This window comes from Mandrillus leucophaeus, unplaced genomic scaffold (assembly GCF_000951045.1).
Source record: "Mandrillus leucophaeus isolate KB7577 unplaced genomic scaffold, Mleu.le_1.0 Scaffold202, whole genome shotgun sequence".
In the NCBI taxonomy this organism is placed as follows: Eukaryota; Metazoa; Chordata; class Mammalia; order Primates; family Cercopithecidae; genus Mandrillus; species Mandrillus leucophaeus.
In genome coordinates this window covers 3,295,657-3,307,155 of record NW_012102055.1, presented here as the reverse complement: position 1 = coordinate 3,307,155, position 11,499 = coordinate 3,295,657, and the positions used below count along the sequence as shown (strand labels likewise).

Here is an 11,499-nt window from a genome sequence, read left to right as displayed (position 1 = left end):
AAAAAAAAAAGAGAGAGAAAAGAAAAACTATTTGTCAGAACTGTGGACTTGGGTCTTTCAAGTAGTAATACGTAAGCCTTTGGCTCTGTTAACACAGTCCTGTCTCCTGCTGTGGTCCTGCAGTTTTAAAAGTTGTGAATTGCTGAATAGTCGTCTGTTAGAAAGGTGGGGCAGCATTGGATTCAGACTGCCACTATCAAATGACAGACTTTTTCTTTACCCCGAACCTTAAGTTACAGCACGAGAGAGCATCTGGCTGCCCTTCATGGAGACAGAGCTGCACTGTGATGAGAAGACCATCATTATCGGCCACAGTTCTGGGGCCATCGCAGCCATGAGGTACGATCTTTGTTAAACTGTATCCCCTTTGTGGGCTCCAGCCATGCTTGCTTGAGATATACCTTGTGTATATCTTAAGTTTCTATTGCAGAGGAAACAATGCTGACCTCTAAAGTGGTAACATAATCTGTCCTAATTCCTTCCTGGTTTTGCTAGTGGATTGAAAAAAAAAAATCTGCTCTTATTGGGATGCAGTGATCCTTTTAAAGCGTAAGTGGCTGCAAACCCCAGTGGCTTCCCATCAGTCAGCTCTGATTCTGTCTCTACAGACTCTCCTTCTCTCCTCCCAGCCAGGTTTACTGACCTCATTGTGGTTCCTGGAACATGCTAAGTACACACACATCTTAGCCTGCTCTCATTCTTCTACCTGGGACCTCTGTCCCTAGACATCAGCATGGCTTTCTATTCCCCTTGAAGTCTGTGCTCAAATGTCCCCTTTAGGTGAGGCCTTCTCTAATCACTCCATGTGAAACGGCTTCCTCACTCTGCTGGCTCCTATCCCTTTTATATCTTATTATCTGCAGCACATTTTTTTTTTTTTTGAGACGGAGTTTCACTCTTGTTGCCCAGGCTGGAGTGCAATGGTGCCATCTCAACTCACCACAACCTCCGCCTCCCAGGTTCAAGCAGTTCTCCTGCCTCAGCTTCCTGAGTAGCTGGGATTACAGGCATTCACCACTATGCCTGGCTAATTTTGCATTTTTAGTAGAGACGGGGTTTCTCCATGTTGAGGCTGGTCTCGAACTCCTGACCTCAGATGATCCACCCGCCTTGGCCTCCCAAAGTGCTGGGATTACAGGCGTGAGTCTATCTGCAGCACTTTTTATCATCTGACATCCTGTTTATTTCTTGTCTGTCTCCTGCCAATAGAATGTAGACTCCAGGAAGGCAGGGCTTTGTTCAGTCTGGCACTGAAACCCCATTGCCTAGAAGAGAGCCTGGCATATGGTAGATTGTGTCTGCAGTGTCACTCACCTGCGAATCCCTGGTCCTTAGGTTCATGAGCACATCCCTACTGCTCATTAAGAATATTATATCTCCCCTTTTGGCCTTATAAAGCCTAGTGGGTAGCGACTTAGCTGGCTGACTAAGCTAAGTTTAGCCTATAAGGGTTGAGTTTCTTTCGTATTTGCTAGGCAAAATGACAAAGGATAATAGTTTTTATTTGTCCCAAGCAGTCACTTAGGATGTCACATGAATTGCATGTCAGGGAATCTTGCCAAATTTCATAACCTTTCAGCCACACTGATTAAAGTTACAAGAGTATTTCAGGATGGAGCTACAAAATTATGGTACACTCCTAGTGTAAGGATGTTTATATGCTGCCAGGGGTTGTCTGGAAAACGAAGAGCTCCTTGTATTATTGAATTCTGTCCCAGCTCAAGGCCAACTGCATTTTTCTCAAGCCATGGATTAGTAAAGATGTGCCTGCTTTTAAAGATCCTTGAACTCACTGCAGTATTATTAGCAACCTTCTAAGAATTGACTTCTAAAGTTAAGGGAGACAAGGAGAAAAATGGATGGCAAAATGATTGGGTTAAGGTTGTAGAATTTCCTATTGACACAATCATAGAGGACTACCCTACAGATGACTGTAATCATGAAAGGGAAGTTGTGCCTTTACAATGGAGAGATCACGTGGATGTCACCTTAAGCAAATGATCAAACTTAATCTCACCAATAATACACTGGCATCATTGTCCCCTGATGTGATGGTGTGGGAAAGACATAGCATCACCTATGTAGTATCCTTGCCAGAAATGTTTACCTCAGTCTAGTTAGGAGGAAACAGACAATCCCATTTAGAGGATAATGTACAAGACAGGCCTAAACTCTTAAACAATGTTAATGTCATTTAAAAGAAAAAATTTAACAGTGACTGAAGAGCCATGAAAATAAAATGCAATGCATAATCCTTGACTAGATCTAGGATTTTAGAATGTTTTAAAGGACGTTTTTGGTTCAGTTGGGGAAAACTGAATACAGATAATATTGCTGTATCAGTGTGAAATTTATTGGGTGTAATAGTGGTACCATGGTTAAGGGAGTGGCCTTCTCAAGAGATACATGCTAAAGTAAGGGTGAAATGTAACAAAATTAATGAATCTCGGTGGTGCTTGTTCTTTTTTTTTTTTTTTTTTGAGACAGAGCCTCGCTCTGTTGTCCAGGCTGGAGTGCAGTGGCACAATATCGGCTCACTGCAACCTCTGCCTCCCAGGTTCAAGCAATTCTCCTGTCTCAGCCTCCCGAGTGGCTGAGACTACAAGTGCCTGCCACCATACCTGGCTAATTTTTGTATTTTTAGTAGAGAGGGGCTTCACCATATTGGTCGGGGTGGTCTTGAACTCCTGACCTCAGGTGATCTGCCTGCCTTGGCCTCCCAAAGTGCCGGGACTACAGGCATGAGCCACCATGCCCAGCCTAGGTGCTTGTTCTTTAAACGTTTCTATAGGTTTGATATTTTTCAAAGTAAATGGGGAAAAAAGTTTAGGCCCAAGAACAAAATACCAACGCTAACTCTTTCTTGGCACAAAGGTCTCTTGAAATTATTACTACTATGTGTCTTTTCTTATCCCAGTCTTTGCTGAGGGATACTGCTGTCTGCAAATACTATAATTGGAGCCTCACTCTACTTGCTTCTATCCTCTTTATATCTTATTATCTGTAGTACTTTTCACCTAGACCTAATCAATCCTAGATCTAGTCAAGGATTATGCATGGCATCTGACATCCTGTTTATTTCTTGTCTGTCTCCTGCTTACTTTTAATGGCAAAAACTGCAGTGACTTTTGTACCAACCTAATCGTTAGCTGGGTGTCTACTTGCCAGGCACTGTAATGGGCACCAGGAACGCAAAGATCAATAGGACTCATACCTGCCCTTAAGGAGCTGACAGTTATTGAGAGAAATTTACATAAGACGACACAAATGAATAATACAAGGCAATGTGGAGTGTGTGGTACCAAAGGTACATTTCTGGTATTGTACAGTGTTTCTTAAAATACAGTTCACAGACCACTTGCATTAGAGTCATCTGGGTTGAAGGAGGGATCATGCCTTAAAATGCAGATTCTAGGCCTTAATCCCAGCTTTCTGAATCAGAGGCTCTGGGTCTGAGCCTGAGAATCTGCATGTTCACCAACCAAGTGACACTGAAGCATACTAAACGTGGGTGGATTACACATTTTTTGTTTATTGGGAAAGGTTTGCACAAGTTTGAACTACCTTGAAAAATGAGTAGGGGCTGGGCGCGGTGGCTCACACCTGTAATCCCAGCACTTTAGGAGGCCGGGGTGGGCAGATTATTTGAGGTCAGGAGTTCAAGACCAGCCTGGCCAACATGGTGAAACCCTGTCTCTACTAAAAATACAAACTTAGCTGGGCATGGTGGTGCATGCCTGTAATCCCAGCTACCCAGGAGGCTAAAACAGGAGAATCGTTTGAACCCAGGAGGTGGAGGTTGCAGTGAGTCAAGATTGTGCCACTGCACTCCAGTCTGGGTGATAGAGTGAGACTCTGTCTCAGAAAAAAAAAAAAGGAAAGAAAAATGAGTAGAAGGTCTTCCAGTAGCCAGGGTTGGGCTTGTAGTTCTGCAGTTTCCTTGCTATTTTTCACATCAACCTCAACAGCAGATAGCACATGCTTTCTGTAGGCTACCACAAATGAGTTTTTAAGTAGTTTATTGACTTTTTTTCTTTTTTTGAGACAGAGTCTCGCTCTGTTGCCCAGACTGGAGTGCAGTGGCCAGATCTCAGCTCACTGCAAGCTCCGCCTCCCGGGTTCAAGTGATTCTCCTGCCTCAGCCTCCCGAGTAGCTGGGACTACAGGCGCCCGTCACCTCGCCCGGCTAGTTTTTTTTCGTATTTTTTAGTAGAGACGGGGTTTCACCGTGTTAGCCAGGATGGTCTCGATCTCCTGACCTCGTGATCCGCCCGTCTCGGCCTCCCAAAGTGTTGGGATTACAGGCTTGAGCCACTGCGCCCGGCCAGTTTATTGACTTTTTGGTGATCAGAGGTAACATTTATATTAGCTGACATCCTTTTTCTTTCTCCAGGTATGCAGAAACACATCGAGTATATGCTATTGTATTAGTGTCTGCGTACACATCAGACTTGGGGGATGAAAATGAGTGTGCAAGTGGTAAGTCCAAAGGTAGAAATCTGAGCAAAGCCCTCTCGAGACATGGGGCTGTCTGTTCAGGTTGTGAAAACAGCGCTGTCTTTCAGATATGCCAAAACATTCTAATAGCATAGGAGAAAGATTTACCACCTATCTTTGGATGTAAGTTCACACTTTGATTTCTTCCCAAGCCGTAAGTCTAGAATTGAACGGTAGAGGCTTGGATTTAGTTGAACCATGTACCACCTCTTCATGAGTAACTGTGGTATCAAGCCCTACAGATTTGAAAACAAAAGAATTACTTCTAACTCACACGTAGGCTCTGCTCCTTTGTGTCTCTATGTGGGTCGCCAGTAGGTATTTTAGAATATCTAGAGGGAGATTATCCATGGGCACTGAAAGACTGTTTTTTTTTCCCCATAGGATACTTCACCCGCCCCTGGCAGTGGGAGAAGATCAAGGCCAACTGCCCTTACATTGTGCAGTTTGGCTCCACTGACGACCCATTCCTTCCCTGGAAGGAACAACAAGAAGTGGCCGATAGGTTGGAAACCAAATTGCACAAATTCACTGACCGTGGCCACTTTCAGAACACAGAGTTTCATGAACTGATTACTGTGGTAAAGTCTTTGCTGAAAGTACCAGCATAGACTGTATGATTTCTGCTATTTCACATCCCAATATAGGGGTAGAATAATATCTACTCTCAGCCGATTACTAGACACATAAAACATCCAGTTAAGTTCCAAAAGTGCCTGAAAAACAAACACAAGTTTCAACGTTCAATCTAAGTTACAAATAGCATTTCCATTTTCCACAGACTCTAAAACTCCCAAATTGCTATGAGCTACCGCAGTATTTTCCTCATTTGGTAAGACACGTAAGGACAGCTTAACTGCCCTTCCCTAACCAAAGTAAGTCAGAAACAGCACCCAGGTTTCCTGATTCCCACTCCTGAGTAAAACGAAACAGGTTTTATGTATGTTGCAGGCGTCACACACTTTGCCTCTTTGAAATCAAACTTTTCCGTTTCACTGGGGAAAGAAAACATGACTGAAAGTCCAGAGTGTTAGCTTAGAGCTCAAAATACTAGCTGCTGTTTCAAGCTGGCCCCGGACATTAAACCCAGACTAGGGCCTTCACCTCTGACACTTGTCCCTGAGTCCTTCAGATATGTTGAGAGAAACTGAGACAGGAGTCTTCCAGAGTCAGGAAGGAAGGAGAAGCACAGCAATATACATACATAATATACGTGCAACTGACTAGATTTGTTTGAGACAAGAGTGGTGGGATCAGGGCTGTGTGGAGAGCTCATGGCCTGTCTAAATTGTTGCCATGTGGAAATGGGGCAGAGTGTTACCAATTTTCTGATTTTTTGTGTGGAAAAAATGTCCAAATTATGGTTTTTAAATTTGGGGACTATATATATATACGCGCACACACACACACACACAAAATCCATATACATATGAGTATGTAAGTTGGCAATAAGAGTATACATCAAAAAATTTACAAACACTGCAAGACAAATAAAATCCAAGCCATCCATTTGTGACCACAGTCATAAGCATTAACTTAGCCAGGGGCTTTTAGATAATTATCTGTGAAGTCTGAGAAAAGACTAAGATAACCAAAATGAACATAATGTCAAAGGATGAAATCATGGGGACAATTTGGATTTTGTTCCAAAGTCAAGTGTTTTTAAAAAGAACCTGTCCATACTTCACGTTCTCTTCTATGGAGAACAGAACTTCCGTGGCCCTGTAGAGCTCTTTCAAGCACATTCCATTTTCTTCTGATCATACTTCCTCAAAAAGCCTTTTATTTGGCTGGGTGTGGTGGCTCATGCATGTAATCCCAGCACTGTGGGAGGCTGAGGTGGGTGTATTGCTTGAGGCCAGATGTTTGAGGCCAGCCAGGGCACATAGCAAAACCCCATCTCTACAAAATATTTAAAAATTAGCTGGGCATGGTGGTGCACACCTCTAGTCCTAGCTACTTGGGAGGCTGAGGCAGGATTGCTTGAGCCCAGGAGTTTGAGCCTTCCGTGAGCTATGATCCCGTCACTGTACTCCATCCTGGGTGATGGAGCAAAGAACCTGTCTCTTGAAAAAAAAAAAAAATTTAAATAAAGAAACCTACCCTTTTTCATTTCCCACCATTTTTTGGCTATTATGAGCTCTAAGTGTTACTTCAAATAATTTCCAGTGAATCCACACTTGATGTTCCAGAGCCTGAGTTTGCTGCAGAAATATAATTTCCTATACTTCATGCCTAAAGGAGATTGAGAGCTATCACTTAAAACCAAAAGTCTTGGTTTTTAAATGTGCTTAGACCAAAAAAAAAAAAAAAAATCAGGAAAGGTACCCTAATTGTTTAACAGCAGTCATCTTTGGGGAATGGGCATTTTGGTAGGTACAATGTGGTGGACGTCCTTCTTCTTTATTTTTTTTTTGAGACAGTGTCTTGCTCTGTCGCCCAGGCTGGAGTTCAGTGGCACAAAGCTCTTTCTAACCTCTGCCTCCCAGGTTCAAGTGATTCTCACGTCTCAGCCTCCCAAGTAGCATGAACTAAAGGCATGCGCCACCACGCCTGGCTAATTTTTGTATTTTTAGTAGAGATGGGGTTTCACCATGTTGGCTAGGCTGGTCTCGAACTCCTGGCCTCAGGTTATCCACCCACCTTGGCCGCCCAAAGTGCTGGGATCACAGGCATGAGCCACCATGCCTGGCCCCTTACTTTATCCTCCTAAGAGATTATTTGAATTTGTTACACTAAACATGTATTTTATAATAAAAAATAATTAAGATTTAAAACAATATATTTGACTACTAAAAAGCAAATTATATAAGTCAGTTGAATAAGGAAGTTGTTAAAGAGGCTGTTTAGCACGAATTTGACCAAATCTGTAGTCAAAGTTTGATTCTACTTGAATTTTTTGGAAATTTGCTGTTGTGTTTCTTACTCTTTGTCTTGTTCTCTGTGAAGTCCTTTCGTAAAAAAACAAACTTACACAATTTAGTTCACAAAACTTTGTTGACCTCTCTGTAGAAATGAAAACTAAATATATGTAATTAAGAAATAATTCTGATACTCTTCATTCCTATAAAAGTAATGTTAAGATAGACCTATAGGATTGTTGATCTTTGCTGCCAAATATAACCGGTAACCACAGCTAGCTGTAAAATTGAAAATTCAGTTCAGTCAAAATAGCCGTATTTCAAGTACTCAGCAGCCACTGCGGGCTATTGGTTACCTTACTGACCAGCCGATATAGGCTATTTCTGTCATTATAGAAAGCTCTATTGGACAGCATTGGTCTAGGACACATATTTTGTATTTTCCCCTCATCTACTATCCAATACTGAGTAATAGTTCAAAGTACAAGTGACTTAATTTGAAATGACTTCTGTTTGGCTATTTCTGTATTGCTTAGCTGATCACCACCAACATCATAGGTCTATACAATTTACTAAATCACCCAACTAAGATCAAGGGTGTTTCATGGGAAAATCCACACAAACTATTCATTAAAAACCTATCATAGAGTCATGGACTGGCATGGTTTCTGTTTGATTCTTTGTGGTCACCATTGAATATACAGGGGCCTCTGTACACTCTGAGGAGTATCTATTCTCAGGTGAGCAAAATACCGAATACTGAATGGAAATCAACTGTAAGTATTAGGACTTCATATGCAACTTGAGTTTTTGGTGTTGTCAGGAGTCTAGAGCCCCACAATTAGTTTTGGTTACAGTTTATCCCTGTAGGATAAACGATCCATTTAACTATTCATCAGAGGTGCTGTATTTTTAAATAGTCTCTTATCTCCTAATTTTCAGAATTAAAAACATGCCATGGGAAAAAAGTTTGAAGGTTCTCTTTATTGGTGAGGTAAGGAATACTTTTGTTTTACCCATTGAATGTTAAGCTCTAAAAATCAATCTTTAGCTATAGAGACATAAGACAAAGCCTATATTTAAAACATAAGCTGGTTTCTTCTCATTTCTAGCTCTCTTCCAAGTTCATTTTTCTTACTACATAAAACTAGTGCCTTTTTGATAGGCCAAGTCCCAGGAAGGACAGACATTGTTCTTACCATTCCAACTCTCACTGAGGGTAGAAGAGAAATCCTCTGTAGTTCCAGGTTCCCAAATCCTTCATATATATATATATATGTATGTGTATATATCTATGTGTGTGTGTATATATATGTATGTGTATATATATATTTTTTACAGTCCAGAGGTCTTTTATTAACACCTATTATGCCATGAATTCATAGGGAATAGGTTCCAGCAGCTCAGGTTCCTTCCCATTGGTTCTCACAAAGTGTGCTTCTCCGGGTGGAGCAGGCTGGCGCTTCAGTTGAACCCAGGTAACTTTCTATTTTTTTCTGGAGACGGAGTCTTGCTCTGTCACCAGGCTGGAGTGCAGGGGTGTGATCTCAGCTTACTGCAACCTCTGCCTCCCGGGTTCAAGCGATTCTCCTGCCTCAGCCTCTTGAGTAGTTGGGACTACAGGCGCGTGCCACCATGCCCAGATAATTTTTGTATTTTTAGTAGAGACAGGTTTTCACCATGTTGGGCCAGGATGGTCTCCATCTCCTGACCTCATGATCCGCCTGCCTCAGCCTCCCAAAGTGCTGGGACTACAGGCATGAGCCACCGTGCCCGGCAAACCCAGATATCTTTCTCTTGGGCTTCTTTCTTTTTCTGATCATTTTCCTTCACGCGTTTCAGGAAGCTATCTCGGCTCTTAGAGTGCTTAATGTGCTCAATACGCGCATTCTCTTGGCAAGAATCTTGCCCTTGTTTACAATACTGCGAACAGCATGCTGATGAACATTGTAGACTCTTCCAGTTTTGCCATGGTAATACCTGTGGGGCATTCCTTTTTGAACAGTACCCATTCCTTTGATGTCTTCAATATCACCTTTCTTATAGATTTGCATATACATGGCCAAAGGAACAACTGCGTGTTTTCTAAAAGTCCTAGAGAACATATATTGGGTGCCACTCCTCTTTCCCTTTGTGTTCGTCATTTTGGCGAATTACTGGAAGATGGGAGTTCTGGCCAAAAGGCTATATATCTTATATAGGTATATATATCCAATACTTGAAATAATTTTTGTTACAAAGAGCTAGTGTCATCAAATGCTAATTTGTAGAGCTGGCCAAAGAATGTATTGGACAAAAATTGGTTACTGAGCTGAATTTTATTTTACTGATACCATTTATCTTAAAATATCTCTTCTGATGTCCACTTAGAGCATCTCCAAACTGGTGTTAGAACCCAACTGTCAGTACTAGCAGAGCTTGAATTCCTTTCCATCGGGTCCCATGTTTTTGGCTTGGATACAGAAACTTCTAACTGGAGCTACAAAGTGAAAATATGAAACTAAAATTCTAAAAAGCCCTACAGTCAACTTCTGTGCAACAATACATCAAATAACCTAGTGTTTTCTATGTGGCTGACGATAGGAACTGAAAGTGCTATTAGAACTGAGGACAAATACGGCTTTCTGCTTAGACATATCTCACCATGATTTTTAGAACAGAGTAAGGAAGGGAAATAAATCTAAAACAGAATAAGAAAAGAATGTTATCCCCTCCCTCAAAATAAAGTGTGAATGGAGGGCATGGAGTATTTTTAGTTTTAGTTAATGCTAGAACAGAATACCATAGACTGGTTTATCAACAATAGAAATTTATTTCTCACAATTCTGGAGGCTGGGAAGTCCAAGATCAAGGTGCTTACAGATGTGTTTTCTGGTGAGGACCCACTTCCTCATTTGTAGATGGCCGTCTTCTCCATTTCACATGGCAGAAGGGGTGATGGAGCTCTCTGGGTCTCTTTTTATAAGGGCACTAATCCCATTCATGAGGGCTCTTACTCTCCTGACCTATCACTTCCCAAAGGCCTCACCTCCAAATACTACCACATTGGAAATGAGATTTCAACATTAGAATTTTGGGGGCACACACAACATTCAGTCTACTGAAGACATTAAATAAGAATCTAGGGTAAATTCTAAGAAAGAATACATTTGAGTTACAGAGTGAAACATAAGACTTTAAGAAAGAAGGAACAGTGAAAATATTCTCTTTAGGATGAAAATGATATATTTATGTACTGAAAATATAGCCTTGACAGTAGTCATTGGGTTTGAAGTAAGTATGGTAGCATAGTCTCCTAAAAGAACATTTCTGATATAAAAAGGAATAGTGTGTGGAACAGGCATGTTCCACTCTCCCCCAGTCATACCCCAAGTTTGCATACACTCCCCTTTGCTATTCCTGCCTTTAACCACTTCTAATTTCTTTTCAATGAAACCACTGAGAAAGCAGAAAACAGAAATGGCGGTAGTGAACCAGATATGAAAAAAACTTCCAATGAAGAACTTAATAAATAACTTTAAAAAGAACATTTTTATACTCTAGCCCTTATCATAGTACTTGGTAAATATGGGTATGTTAGCATCTTTTTCCTTGGCCCATCAGGAGTCTTGAAAGATGTGGTCCTCCGGAGTTTCAAAGTGTTTTATTTCTTGAAGAATGAATTTCACTACTAACCTTATTATTTTCATATTCTACTGGCTATTTTACTAATATAAATTTAGTCTTCATAAATAAAAAAATATGTTTTCATAGCAGCAAGTCTATATCCATTATTATGAAGTTTGCTTTCACGGAGATTTGATGTTCCATCATGAATTAAATTATCTGCTCCCAAAGTAACTTCATTTGCAAAATGTCCATTAAGTTCATAGCTCTCTATTAAAATTCGAGCCACTCTGTCATGTAAATACAGTTAGATGGTGAAATCTCACCACCTTCATGGCAGTCATCAAAAACCTTTAAAAAAGAAAAAAAATTATATTCAAATTAAAGTTTTAAAATATCTAAGACCCAACCACTTATTTAAAGCAAGATTAAAAACAAAACTTTCTTTTTTTTTTTTTGAGACGGAGTCTCGCTCTGTCACCCAGGCTGGAGTGCAGTGGCCGGATCTCAGCTCACTGCAAGCTCCGCCTCCCGG

At 41.0% G+C, this 11,499-nt stretch overlaps 2 protein-coding genes and 1 pseudogene across 3 annotated transcripts in view; 1 reads left to right on the top strand and 2 right to left on the bottom strand.

Annotated features, from left to right (window-relative positions):
- The window catches only part of RBBP9 (retinoblastoma binding protein 9), a 10,690-nt gene extending 2,364 nt beyond the window's left edge, over nt 1-8,326 (top strand). The window contains exons 3-5 of the mRNA XM_011979512.1: nt 234-339; nt 4,394-4,479; nt 4,882-8,326. Coding sequence (XP_011834902.1) covers nt 234-339; nt 4,394-4,479; nt 4,882-5,108 — 419 coding nt within the window. The 3' untranslated portion in view covers nt 5,109-8,326. The remainder of the gene's footprint in view (nt 1-233; nt 340-4,393; nt 4,480-4,881) is intronic.
- A 398-nt stretch (nt 8,327-8,724) lies between these two features.
- LOC105539300 lies at nt 8,725-9,519 on the bottom strand (annotated as a pseudogene).
- A 631-nt stretch (nt 9,520-10,150) lies between these two features.
- POLR3F (polymerase (RNA) III (DNA directed) polypeptide F, 39 kDa) overlaps nt 10,151-11,499 on the bottom strand; it is an 18,122-nt gene continuing 16,773 nt past the window's right edge. For both annotated transcript variants that reach the window (XM_011979511.1, XM_011979510.1), the window contains one exon: nt 10,151-11,315. In XM_011979511.1, the coding sequence (XP_011834901.1) occupies nt 11,238-11,315 (78 nt within the window). In that variant the 3' untranslated portion in view covers nt 10,151-11,237. The remainder of the gene's footprint in view (nt 11,316-11,499) is intronic.